This window comes from Hippoglossus hippoglossus, chromosome 18 (genome assembly GCF_009819705.1).
Source record: "Hippoglossus hippoglossus isolate fHipHip1 chromosome 18, fHipHip1.pri, whole genome shotgun sequence".
Lineage (NCBI taxonomy): Eukaryota > Metazoa > Chordata > Actinopteri > Pleuronectiformes > Pleuronectidae > Hippoglossus > Hippoglossus hippoglossus.
In genome coordinates this window covers 13,083,947-13,098,337 of record NC_047168.1, presented here as the reverse complement: position 1 = coordinate 13,098,337, position 14,391 = coordinate 13,083,947, and the positions used below count along the sequence as shown (strand labels likewise).

Here is a 14,391-nt window from a genome sequence, read left to right as displayed (position 1 = left end):
ATCATTGAATTTTTCCTGTGTGTCCCTAACACTCTGTCGTAAGCACTGAATAAAACCAGGTTCAATCTTTTGATTCATGTTGTTGACATTTTAGAGTCACAGGTTTTTACAGAGGAGATTTTTATTGATCTGTTTCCATCTCTTCATAAATCTGCAAATATTGTCAATGTTTTTCATGTTTTTTTAAATAAAATGTTTCTATAAATCAGACTGTGTATAATACATGAACAAACCCTCAGTATTACATTATTATTACTATTTTACAAACATTTTCTGGAGTTTGTGTTTCACATATGAAGAAGGAAGTGGTCGCACACTTCAGCAGGAAAAACCTCCGGACAAACGAGACGTCAGAATATCTGGGATACGGCGCCGCCATCTTGTTCAGTTCAGTTTGGTTCTTGTTTTATTGAAACCACTGATTGATCGTCTCCGTCACAGAGAAACTTGTTGACTCGTCGTAAACAAGCTGAGGGAGCAGAAGCTCCACCTCATCACTTGACCTCGGACCTTTCACCTGCACAGGAAGAGGAAGGAGGTAACCTGTCAGTTAACATCTGTTTTAGAGGATGCACACACACACACATGTACACACACACACACTGATGGGCGGTGCCGTCACAAACCTGGTCGTTACTGTAACTTGCCGCATTCCTCAGTTTAACAACATGTGAGTGAAGTGTGTGTGTGTGTGTGTGCGTGTTACCACAGTTACCCCCTATCTCCTCGGCTCCAGTCTTCTGCCTCCTGCTGGTGAGTTGTTTGACTCATTAGTTAATTTATCCACAGGAAAATAAGAATCATTATATTCAACACAATATATATTTATTGACTCATAACATCATAGTAGGTTCTGAAAATCTGTGTGTTGGTCCTTCATTTCCTTCACCTTCCACCAGAGGGCGCCACAACATTACATACAGAGACCTGGTTTATTTTAAACTACTTTTTTCTTCGTTGATTAACTGGGACTCGTCACTGCTCCTTTTCCTTTTGTCACATTTCAAGTTAATTCATCATCAATGTAAACACCAGGATTCTGCACTTTTATATTAAATATGAATTTGTCTCAAAGTCTGAGATTTAAAATGTGACCACACAAAAATCATCTGATGATGTCACAGTTTACATCATCGCAGGGAACTTTTTAAAATAAGAAATATGAATGATGAATAAAATCTTCAGCTTCATTGACCTCCGGATATAACAGGGGTCAGAGGTCAAAGATTATCTGGGGTTTAGGGCTGAAAGGTTAGGGACCCCCTCCCCAACATGACGTCATCATCAAGCAGATTATTTCCCTTTAGAGTAAATATAAACACATGAATTGATCCGGTCACGTGTTAATAAAGTTTTAAACTCTGATTGAAAAAATAAAAAAATAAAAAAAAGTTCCCTCTTGTTGCTACCAGCTGCAGCGCGCGCTCTGATTGGCCCGCAGCCCGTCACCTCGGGCCAATCAGAGGCCAGAGCGTCCGCCATGAGAATCCATCATCTGTTCGATTCATCAGTTCATCGCTGATCGATTATCAATTATAGGACGATGGAAGGATGATGAAATAAAGGAGACGTGTGAGTGTGTATGTGTGTTTGTGTGTGTGTGTGTGTTTGTGTGTGCGCAGCAGGATGTGTAATGGCGGGTCTGTCGAGTTTGAAAAACCACACAGGTAAAGCTTCCGGTTTAAACAAGAAACAGTCCATCGTTACAAAATAAAAGTGAAATCTCGTCACTGACGGAATCCCAGACATAGAAGTTTGGTCAAAGTAAAAAATCAAAACATTGTAATAATTCATCTGTTGGAAATGATCTGTCGACTCAACCTGTTCTTAATCAGCACGTCATCAGCTGCTGTGTACGGTGGCCCTGAGCGCTCAACGCACTGCGACTTAGGATAACACATGCAAGTAGACAAAACACAAGCAAAGTAAGAAAACATCTTCATCAAGTTGACAACACAACACATTACGCACAACACAAAACAACACATTACAGACAACATAACACATCACATTACGCACAACACAAAACAACACATTACAGAAACGCCCTATGGAAAACGACAACCGAAGTGTTTCCAGGGGACATTTAAAAGTGATGAACACGTCTGGGAGGTCTGGTATGTTTTAATGTAATCACAACGTGCTGAGGAAAATTATGTCATGTGTTTTTATGATGTTTAAATATACTTAAATTAAATGTGTAATGACCTAGGACTGTAAATAAGGACAAACGACACGTCTCCACTTCCTCCAGAAATATCACAGTAATCACTAATATGGAGGAGGCGGGGTTCATGACCTATACTGCAGCCAGCCACCAGGGGGCGATAGAGATGTTTTGGCTTCACTTGAAGGGGAGCTGTCATCTTTATTTACAGTCTGAGATCTGAACAGGTGCCTTCAGCTAAATTTGGGACTTTTATTTTGAAATCTTCCAAGGCGACAGGGCGGAAGTGTGCGGTGTGTCTCTGCGGGGCTTGATGCGCTGATGGCGGCGGGGCTGGCGGAGGGTCGCACCGAGGAGGGAGAGCGAGGAGGCGGGGAACCGGAGAGAGGAGGCCCCGGCGGTACCGAGCACCGACACTCAGACACCCACCGACCCGACCACAGAGGCTCCGAGGCCCGCAGACTGAGAGGAGGAGGACAAGAGGATGGATGGAGAGGTACCGTTGTTTTTGTTTATCATCTACTGGAGGATTTAAAGACTGAGGCTGAGGGTTCGTCTGCAGCCTGTCAATAAACACACCTATTATTTATTTATATATAAATATATATACACACACACAAATAATATATACACACACATTAAATATATATACACAGAATACTGCACATCACACTGGCTGTGTATAAAACCATCGTGTGTGTATTGACATTATATTGTCTCACATATACAACACATATGGCCTCTGTGTGTGAGTGTGTGTGTATATGTGTGTGTGTGTGTGTGTGTGTGTGTGTGTGCGTGTTTGTTTGTGCGTGTGTGTGTATGTGTTGAAATCACTGACCACAAGCCATCATGTTTACCGCGCTGCAAAGGCAGTAATTTCATAGCAGTTTCCCCTGTGTGGGCGTGCGTCTGCGTGCGTGTGTGTGTGCGTGTGTGTGTGCAGCACTGCAGCATGCAGGGAGAACTTGGCCTTGTAAGAAATTCTTTACAGACCAACGTGTCCTGTGATTGTGAACTCTGCAGCAGTATGTCAGAGTGTGTGTGTGTGTGTGTGTGTGTGTGTGTGTGTGTGTGTGTGTCCACAGTGAGGACGCAGTGTCAGGTTCTGTCTCTGAACTGTTTCAGGGTTAAGACTCACTGGGATCAAGGTTTTTGATAAACGAAGAAACCGATATAATTTGATGCTGCTAACACTTATTTTTATTTCAGGTTTAATTAATAGTTTGATCTGTGAGACATAAGACAGGGAAGTCTAGAGAGATTTTATTTTATGTCTTCTTTTGTCTCAAACCCTCAAAAATTAATGTTCCAAGAAATTTAGGACCAAGAAAAGCGGCAAAACTTCACATTTGAGAACCTGGATTTGTCAGATTTTACTTTTAATAATGAGTCGGAACAAACTTCACGTCGAGCAACCAAGTTGTTGACATTAGATGACAAACGTCAGAATTTTTTCACACAAGCATTTCTACTAAATTGCATGTTGTGACATTTTGACCTGTTTTGTGTGATTTGATGCAGACTGTTGGGACTCTGCACAGGGTTTTTTTTATTTGTAGAAGCAACTGAAAACGACAAAAAAGTTTCAATGTTTTTATATAAATCTTTCACACAATTTTTAAACATTACTTTTTTTTCAATTTTTATCAATTTGCTTTACAGCTGAAATTATTGGTTGATTAATCCATTAGATGATCGACAAATTGTTTAACTGCAACTTAATCCGTCGCTTAAATGTGAAAAATTGCCATATCTTTTTTTTTAAAAGCTTTTTTACTCAAATGAAAAACATCAAAAAATCCAAATCTTAAATATTCTTGCATTTCAAGACAGATTAGAAAAAGATGAACTTATCCTTAAGCTTTGAGGTCAGAGGATGTGATGGTAGTACAAACGTGTGTGTGTGTGTGTGTGTGTGTGAGTGTGAGTGTGTGTCGAACAGAGAGGGAGCTTTGTGTTGGTCTGTGGTTTGAGTCAGTGCAGTGATGAATAATAAACAGGCCTGTAGTAGTGGACATGTCAGCTGTGTGTATGTGTATGTGTGTGTGTGTGTGTGTGTGTGTGTGTTACGTTCTTTCCTGTTGTTCATCAATAAACTATTGTCTTTTTTTCTTTATCTCTGCCTTTCAGACTTATATCAGCCGTCGTCCTGCTCCCCCTGCTGGTTCTCTACCACAGCTGCAGTTCTCGTAGTATTTAGATGCAGTACTCCGTGCTAATACTTCAAGTGTACGAAAGCATTTTGATGCTAACAGACATTCAGCGGCACCCGTAGGTCCGTTATCCCGGCCTTGTTGTAATCTTAGCAAACAGCTACTATTCACCTGCTCTGAAAATGTAGTTCAGCTTCATTTTGAAGCTATTCAAGGTTAGCAGCTAAGAGCTAGCTCACCACACACCTGTCCACATCCATTATTTAAATTCAGCTTGAAAACAAATGACCTAAAAATGTAGTTAGACTCTGACCAGGATCAGGTGCTTGGCAGCTAACGGCTAGTTAGCGCTAGTGGTGAGCAGGTAGCGGTGGCGCAGGACTAAGTCCACGCAGAGCAGGGGTGCGATGGAGTACCACTCCGGTGGTAGCCTGCCCCTGCTGGGGAGACCGCGGTACTGTCCTGGGGCCAACGCTAACGGAGGATACCTGTGTGAGACGGGACACTGCTGCGGAGAGACTGGCTGCTGCACCTACTACTACGAACTCTGGTGTAAGTTTGTTGTGCTGTGGACTAGAAGTAACATGCCCCCGATGACGTACCCTGTGATCCTGTCAAGGAATTACTAATGCCACCGACCTTTATATAGTATATAATTATTGCAGCCCTAACAGGTTAAATATGAGATGAAGGTTCTGTACATGCTCATAAGTCTTTTAATATTAAATCTGCCCTGGTAAATGTTCAGATACTAGACTGATAGGTGGAGTTGTAGCAGCGTGTTAACGCCTTTAATGTTGTGTTCAGGGTTCTGGCTGCTGTGGACCATCCTCATCCTGTTCAGTTGCTGCTGTGCCTACCGACACCGCCGAGCCAAACTCAGAGTCCAGCAGCAGCAGAGGCAGAGAGAGATCAGTCTGCTGGCCTATCACGGAGCCAACTCCTACCCCTCCTCCATGCTGGACCTCAGTAAGAACGCCCACCCACCTGTCGCTGTTCAAACTCCTCTCTCAACATCAACACAATGACGCCACTGCTTGTTTTTTTTCCTCTGGTGTTTGACCCTCAGCTGTCAAGTGACATGCCGCTTTTCTAATCTGTTGCCAGATGCCAGTGGAGTTTTCCTTAAAGGGGAATTGTGCCAGTTTTCATGAGTAGAACTTGTCCATTCCCGTGAAGTCGTTCTTTACACTGAATTGAAGCTTCTCAGAAGGACTTTTTCTTTTAAATCCTTTCCATTTGGATTCAGTACGAGTTTAACTGCTTTTAACTTCGAATAGATTTGCTCAGTCAACTATTAGTAATTCTCTGTGTTTTGTTTGATATTTATTAGGGTCTATACTTTATTAATGCTCTGATCAATATCTATTTATCAAAACCTTGACATCACATCCTGTTTTCGAGGCATTTAAGCTACTGACCACAACGTCTGTGGTTTAAATTTGTTCAGGGACCTTTATCTTGGGCCACTTTGCTTTAACCTTAATCCCATTTTGTTTTTAGGTTTCCTGGCGTCTCTGAAGCTGCCGTCCTATGAGGAAGTGGCGGCTCAACCCTCCACCCCTCCTCCACCCTACAGCTCTGTGTTCACCACTCCACGCTACCCACAGCCCCCTCGTACCGCAGACCCCCACCTGCTCACGCAACATGGCCCTCTGCTGCACCGACCGCTCAGCGATGGTCCATCCTCTCTCAGCTCTGATAACAGGTGACAATGCTTCTAACGCTACTGGGAGAATACTGCTAATATCATTGAGACTATTGTCACAACTACCGCTGCTACCAACTGTAATACCTCAAATCGACGAGAAGTTATGTTTTATTTTTGTTGTAGATGAGATACATGACAAACTGTGCACAGTAAGCAGAGACAATTGCTCATGTTTATATAAATTTAGATGAATGATGTGCTTGTATCTTTCTTGTAGCTCCAGTTGTTCCTGTGACTCCTGCTGCCCCTCCTCTCCATGTAGCTCCTCCTTATCAGCGCCTGTCACGTATGAGACTGACACAAGCCACGCCTCCACTCCGAGTGAGGTGGCTCCCCTCACACTTGATGTCACCATGGAAACCATCACTGCTGCGGCTTCCTGCTTAGAGGTAAATGAGACACGATTTGCTTCTGAGAGGATTGTGGCCTCAGTGGCCATTGACATCGATGAGGTGGATGCTGCCGGAGCTCAGGAACCTCAGGACTCATCGGTTCCCAACCAGACTGTTACTGTGGCCGTAGTTACCAGGGCGGCCTCCCCTCAGCCTCCATCCTCTCCTGGTTCAGAAATGGCCCTTATTGTTGGAACTACATCTCCCATAAAGCAACAGCTTGATCTAAGACCATGTACAACGGTAGTTAGCACTTGTAGCTCCAGTATACTCCCTTGTCCAAGTGTTGTTGACTCAGCACTCCCTTCCATCCAAGTAATAAGCGTTGAGTTCCCAGCTGAGGGCCCTAGAACTACCCCTGCTCCGATAATTACACTAAAGTCCAGCCCTTCTACTCCAACAGACGACACTTCTAAAAGGCTGACAGCCGAACTTACTGTAGAGACCCTCAATTTAACAAGGACTTTTGATACATCCAACGTTCCTAGTAGCCCAACTTCAGTACCGTCTCCAGATATTGAAAGAACTTTGGCCTTGCTTACAGGCTCTGCTGGTCTCCCAACCCTGGACCCAAATCCTAGCCTTGTGCCAATCCCAGCACCTTCAACCCTTACCCAAGCTCCAGACCCAGTGCCTACAAACCAAGCCGGAGACACTATAAACTTTACCTGTCCAGAAGTAGAACCCTCTAACCTTACCCCCATTTCAGACCCACTGTTACCTTCAAACCATACCCCAGTGCTAGACTCACAAACTAAAACTACCCTTGTTCCGCTTTCCACATTTAACCCTGGTATAACTCCTTCACATTCTACCCTTACCTTAGCCGCAGATGCAGCACCCATTTTACCCACCTTAGCCCATTGCCAGATCCCAGAGCTGTCACTGGTGTCAGGTCTAACTTCGGTTCCTCCTTGCCCAATTTCAGACTTGCCCCAACACCCAGGGGCTGTAGCTGGTCTTGTATCTTGTCTCAATCCGGATACTGAATCGGGTCCTTGTCTGGTCCTGGCTCAATTGTTCACCGTCCCAACACCTTCTTCCTCCTGTCCAGCCATAACCATACAGTCTGAATCTTATTTTGCTCCCTCTCAGTCGCCCCCTTCAGCCATATCCCCGTCTTCATCCTCATCCCTTCCCTCTCGTCCATTTCTCTCCTCCCAACAAGCCCCGGCCTCCACCTCCCTCCCAGCCCCAGCTTTACTTCTGGACCCACTCACTGCTCTACACCAGTCTGACAAAGGTGGATCTTCCTCCGGCCATGCTTCCTCACTCTCCCCCTCACCTCGTGCCACTCAGTCCCCTCCGAAACAGACTCTCTTCTCCCCCTGTGTGGATGTCTTTGAACCAGGGCCTCCCCACTGGGAGGACGGAGAAGAGAATCAGGAGGAGGAGGACAATGAGGATGAAGATGATGACATGGGAGCTGATGAGAGCCAGTATAGACATCGACGACTGACTGGTGACTCTGGAATCGAGGTGTGTAGGTGTCGGGTAGAGAAGGAAGATGATGATGAGGAGGAGGAGGAGGAAGAACAGAGGGCGGAAAGGATGGAGGACAGTAGGAGAGGAGGAGGAGGAGGGGAGAGGGATAAAAAAGGAGGTGGAAACACTGATCTCCATGATAGTGTGGACTGCCCTGCCAGAGGTCAGATAACCACAGGGGAGGAACTGACACTGTGTAACCCCACCTCCTCAACCACGCCAACTTCGGAGGACAGTGGTGAAGTCGTCATTGTCATGGAGACGGTTTGACGGATCAAACCATTCGCCATCCAGACAAGGCATGAAGAGGAATTAAAACAGATTTTGGAGATTGTCCTGAATTTGACGGGTTACATCATATCAATAAATGTTGCTTGTTCAGCAGCTGTTAGTCAGACCAGCACAGGCATTGGAAGTGTCACAGCAAAAGATCCAATGAGAAGCATAATCTCAACTCAATCCTGTTTATTCAACTGAGAGTTGGAATTCTGATTGGTCATGGTTCCAGTGTAATGTGAGTTTTAAAAAGGAGGAGAGGCGTTTACTCAGATCGCCTCCAAGGTTGATAAAGTTTTACAACCACTGCACTAGAGAACTGCTGTCAGCTAGAGAATGTCAAGAGAAATTAGGTCTCCTGCTCCCCAGTTTAATCCCAACAGAGAAACACTGGTGAGTTGTCCGAGTTGAGGTTGAAACAGCTGGTTGTGATGTGTCTGTTGATCCATCAGTGATGTTCTCAGTCGGTCTGATAACAGATTAGTTTGTGGAGGTTAAGGTGACTTAGTTAACAGTAAGGCTGCATGATATATCGAAAATCTATCGTTATCGCGATATCAACATGCGCGATATACGTATTTCAAAAGACTGCTTGAACTGCGATAAATTGTGTTCCCATGCATTCACACTCTGCATGTCAATATATTTGGCCAATCAAATTCTATGTGGAAGCTTCTAGTTATCACTTTTGCCCAGGGTCAAATTCATCACTATAAGCAGTTGATTATATAAAAAAATTGTGAAGCATATTTATTAAGTCTGGACCATTAAAACATTGTTTCTTAAGGCCACTAGTGGTCCAAAAAAAACCCAGGGTACCTTTAAACTGAACTACAAGTCATTATAAATTTGCGGCAGCTTTAAAAAGATGCAATGTTTAGCTAACTAGTTAAACTTTCGGAAAACTAAATCATTGAGGACACGATAACGCAGATCTCAGACCAGGTACCAGTTTGCAAACAGCAGTCACGTCAACAGTCGTAAATAAAACGCAGACTGATCTTTCTAACAGTTCCAGTTGAGTAACTTTGCACTTAATGCAGAAGTGACTAAAAAAGTAAAGACATGGGGGAAATGTCATAGCATACGAAATTAAATTCAGTTATTATGGATGAACTGCTGCGTTGACCATGCACAGGATTTTTAACCGTCACTCCACCAGTTGTTAAGTGATCCAATGACGTGCGCGCTCACAAGTCCTAAACATTCGAATCATGCACGTCTGCCTTCTGTCCCACATGGTGCGAACATGGTCGCCTTGGGATGCGTCACACCTCTGACAGAAATGACGTTGTTTTTATTACGTCTGTCACCAAAAAGAGAAAAGCAACTTTAAATAGTTGAATGTTTAGCGTGAGACTCCTCGCTCGTCTCCGGTGATGACGGCGGTTTGGAAACATACAAGGGACAAATAGGATGTGGGAGGATGATTCATGCTGACTGACAGAGGGAAGACTGATTCATGCGTTTGGAGGGACGACTTGACGAAGACGTCTGTCATGAAAGAGGGATTGGGTGGGTAGTTTATAAAATGGGAGAGAGGGCTCCTCAGATTTGATGCATTACTGGTTTAACTCGATCCTATGTGGAAGGTTTCATGGCCGGGGGGGGGGTCAGTCGGTTTCCTGCGGGTCTGCTCTTCGCATCAAAAGCGTTTTTTTATAAATTGGAATAAACAATGGCGGCTGTTAGACAGAAACAAAGCACCAAACAGAACAGAGACGGCAGCGTGTCATCGTCTTTGTCTCTTCATCTGAATTTGAGGTCAGATGCAACAAAGCTACGTTTAGTCCTCATCTAAACTGAAACTACCATTCTCTCAGTTCGTAGACTCCTCTCCTTCTTTTAACATTCACATCCGGATCAGTAAACTGAATCGACTTCACCCTACAAAAAACCACAAGTTCTTTCGAGGTCTTTAAAAATGACAGTCCTGGAGTCGACGCAATTTATTTTTAGGCCTTTTGTTGTAACATATTAATGTTTCGTACACCGTCGGATCGATCAGTGTGTCATTATTGATATTTTGTGACAGAAAGACTTAAAGGTAGAGTATATTTTGTCAATGACAGAGTGTTAGTAACATTTGTATTGTACATGATGGTGAATTTCCAACCACCTTCTGAATTAGTGAAGAGCAATATTTTTCATCAGCAAGAGTCTGTGTGTAAATAAAAAATTCAGGACGACTGCGACACATCGTCATTGTTGGGTGAAAACCTTGTCGCTCCAGTTGAGGTGACGGAAATATGATGCACTTCTCTGTGGTTGGCTTTGGTCGAGGGAAATCCTACTCCCCCCCCCACACACACACAAACTGAAAAATGCATCAGTATCTCAAAGAAAACACATCTTTGTCCTGGAGATGTGAAGTTTTTACCCAACAACTGCAGAGAAATACGGAAGAGTGGAGGGGTCAGGTATCAGAACAAACGAGTCCCGTTAAATTCAAATCAAGCTGCACCAGATAGGCAATGCCACAGCATGCCGGAATATTTCCATCAAGACCCATGAATTATTGAAAATGTTGAAATACGTCCTATCTCCCAATGTTAGAAAAACAAATCCTGGATTCGCACCAAATCTTTATCGGTCTTTCCCTGACCTGTAACACATCCTTCCACCGTGTTTTTGTGTCTTTCGCCTGATTCCAACACTCTTCCGTAGAAAAGGATTGTAGAGGCTGGTGTGTTCTTCTAAAGAGACGAGTCATTTCCAACACAAGAGACTCAGGTTTGCCAACACACAATTTGTAATAGTTTTTAATTGTGTAGAAATGAAGAAAACGATTTCGTCACCTTGATCTTTGTCATTATAAAAAGGAAAAACCTGTTCCACAGCAGATTCTGACAAAAGCTGAAGGTCTCTTCCACCTCGTCACGTAAACTGTGTTGATTCAAACCAGATGTTGACGTGTGTTGGGAAAAAAAAAAACTCGAGAGAAACCGACGAGAGGAAGAATGTGCAGTGATGTCATCAGATTGTACCGGCAGATGATTGGTTGATCAAATTCTTCAGAGTGAAAATGTTCAAATGACGTCTCATTCGGACGGGATTCACGCCTCGAAGTGACGGAGCGGGATTTTAACATTTTCTGTTCTGTGATTTTAGTTCTGCCCAGAACATGAATGTTAGTAATATTTCACCACCTCTTCAGTTATAATTACAGCCACAATAACAATAATTTACATCCCATTGGCGACATTAAAATGAGCAGAATTAGCTTTTAGCACCTCCCGTGTGCAGTGCACTTATGGATGGGATCACCTGTATTTCGGTAATGAGGAGCTTTTCATTGTTTACAAACCATAAACCTCTGCTCCGGTGATTATATTTCACTCCTCTCCCTCCCTTGTGTTGTTAATCTCGTCCGAATGTTGCTTAAATGAGACATATTCTGTTCAGCATTTTAATGTTATTACTGTAAAATGTTTACATGCTCTAATGTTCAGAAAACGCATATCTTTCCTCAGACTGTCCATCGCTGCAGCTCCTCTTTTCAGCCTCTGTCTCAAACACTTGGTTTTAGTTCCTGTCTCCTCAAGACCCCCCCCCCCCCCCCCCCCCCCCCCCCCCCCCTCCTGATATCACTTCAAACTCTGTCTGAAACCAACCTGGTCCATCCCATCAGGATCATGTGGAAGTATGATCCTGACTTCTGACAAGGTGCTTCATAGACTTTGGGCTTTTTTTAACTTTTCACAACTTCTACATTCACAAAAAACTCAACATAATATGTCTCCTTTAAGAAAGTAAGGCCGCAGCATCTTGAGGCAATACCGTTCAATACCGAAAAAGATGTTTTGTTCTCAGGTCCCTGTGGTGCAGTGGTCACCTGACGGTTGTTTCACCGATATCATTAATTCAGCTTTCTCCGATGGAAAGACCTCGAGTCTGGTTGAATGATCCTTAAACCCTGTGTCCATGCTGCATTACAACACAGACTTGTCACAAAAAGGACAATGGCTATGACCATACGGATGCCCATGATGGACAAAGCTATGTTGGACTTCATTACGACAAAAATCAATGTCCTGCCACGGAGCGGACGGTTATTTCAAACTGATTGACAGCTGGATGTTTTGTGCACAAGATTGGATTCGAACATGGACGGATGAAAATGATCCAATCTTCCTTTTCTAAACCTCTGTGGGAAAATTCACAGACGCAGGAATCTGGTTTTGAGCGGATTTGGACTTTGGAGAGCTCAAGGAGATTTTCCGACGACGAAGCGATTCGACTGAGACCGAGGGTCCAAATAAACGCAACCTTGATTGATGGAATCCAGGCAACATTCACGCCTGAGGATGGAGAGTCCATAGAGGCTGAGGAAGCTCCTCGAGGGTGACACCGAGCCGTCGATGTTGTGGTTGATGTTGTGGTTGATGGTGTTTTTTGTTTACCTGAACTAATAAGGTTATATATCTCCATGGTTACAGAGTGCCATTTCTACTTGACAACTGTTACTACTTAGCATTAGATAGAGCTGTTCTCGCTCTGTGTGGGTGTGGGCTTTCGACCAGAGTGACTGGAGGGATGTCTGAAATCTGTCTGTAGCTCCGGTTCCCAAAGCATCTGCAGCTTCTCACATCAGCCTCCTGAAGGAAAGCAGCTGCTGTAAATGTGACGTGTGTCAAGTTATTGAGGATTTTATCCAAATTCATTCACAGTACCGGGGATTGTCAACATTAGAATGTGTCTCAATGCGGTGAATCCCTCCACCAAGACCCAACAGTCCTTTGAATTTGGCATCAAATCCGTCATGTTACTTTGGACATTGATTTCTAACGTCAATGTCAAGGTCACTTCTACCAGGTGAATTGAAGTGTCCTGTCTCTTCTATGGGTTGGGGGTTAAACTGCTTCTGAAGTTCCTGACACTCGCGGTGCTGTGATCCACTCCTGGGTAAACTCTTCAACCGAGTGGCTGATGACAGCGTAGATGATCGAGGCTGATGTCAGAGACCAGCTAACGCTTGGAAACCCGGTGTTTTCCTCTTTCTGTCAAGTTTTTTCTAGTTTTTCAATTAATGTCGGTGAATGAAAACATTCAGAAAATAGTCCTCTCCTAGAGTTTCACACTGGTTGGATTCACACTGACAGGTCAGATTTGATTTCCCAGTATGGACATCAGGACAATCTTTAAAAGCAAAACATTTTAAATTAACCTCTACTGGTGATTAGTGAAACCTACAAAGGCAGGACAAACCACGTTAAGTTATTTTACGTTAAGTAAGGAACATAAACCGTACAACTAAGTAAATACACTGCAAGACACTGAACCTTTCGACTCCTGGACGTACAAGATGAAAACATCTAATGTTGTTTTCTTGTACTTAAATTAATTTTCTCTTAACTGTCTCATTTTGAGGCGAAACACAATTGACGTATAAAAATAAAAAACACTGGATCTGGACGAGAAGATTTAAGATTGAATCTTTCTTTGACCAAGACAAGAACAGATTTGCCTCAACTAGATCCCAGATGTACCATCTGTTGACATGGAGGAGGCTGGTTTTCGACCTGTTCTGCAGCCAGCCACCAGGGGGCGATCCAGATGATTTGGCTTCACTTTAGGGACCCATCCTGTTTTCCATCTCTATTTACAGCCTGTGCTGACCCTCAAATGTGAACCCACTCAGAGTTTCAGAAAACTCATTTGATCAACTTTCACGCCTTCAGTGTTTGACAAATGATTTAATTTACTAAAACTTCAGTATGTTCCTTCTATCGTAGAAGCCCCTCCCTCTGTCTTAAAGACGATTTTCTCCTCGTTATCTTGTCTCTTCTGTCCTTCCTTGTTGCATGAGGTTTCTGTCAGAGGAGTCGAAGGAGGCAGAGAAGAGACGATCCTTTCAAATCCCTGAATATCACGATGATAACGATGCTAAACATTAGAGTTATCTAATGAATAGTGTGTATGTTTGGATGTGTGTAGGTATGTGTGTGACCTAACTAAACCAGCCTGTTCTAACAGTGTGTGAAGATATACTGAATAAAACTGTTAAATCCACCACCTGTCTCCGTTCATCCAGCAGCACCGATCAGGAAAACTCAGCAGTATCACCGATCCTCCTTTTCATATTAAAGACTGTCTTCGTGTGTGTTGGGCTGTTCAGCTTCTTAAGAACAACGAATAATCTTGAAGTCCCTTTGTATCCTCTGCTTTGAGGACACTCCAGTTCAGGGCTTTCTCTTCTGACAA

General features: G+C 43.6%; 1 protein-coding gene and 1 long non-coding RNA gene across 2 annotated transcripts in view; one reads left to right on the top strand and one right to left on the bottom strand.

Moving 5' to 3' along the window:
• Positions 1-10,959, bottom strand: part of LOC117751946 — a 14,342-nt gene extending 3,383 nt beyond the window's left edge. The window contains exons 1-2 of the long non-coding RNA XR_004611946.1: positions 10,496-10,959; positions 2,246-2,248 (exon numbers count right to left, since the gene is read on the bottom strand). This is a non-coding gene — a long non-coding RNA (uncharacterized LOC117751946). The remainder of the gene's footprint in view (positions 1-2,245; positions 2,249-10,495) is intronic.
• On the top strand, positions 2,479-10,577 carry LOC117751843 (mucin-5AC-like). The gene is made up of 6 exons (XM_034568829.1): positions 2,479-2,663; positions 4,301-4,875; positions 5,131-5,292; positions 5,827-6,031; positions 6,252-8,612; positions 9,002-10,577. The coding sequence occupies exons 2-5, from the start codon at positions 4,731-4,733 to the stop codon at positions 8,179-8,181; spliced, it is 2,442 nt and encodes an 813-aa protein (XP_034424720.1). The 5' UTR covers positions 2,479-2,663; positions 4,301-4,730; the 3' UTR covers positions 8,182-8,612; positions 9,002-10,577.
• Positions 10,960-14,391: the final 3,432 nt, after the last annotated feature.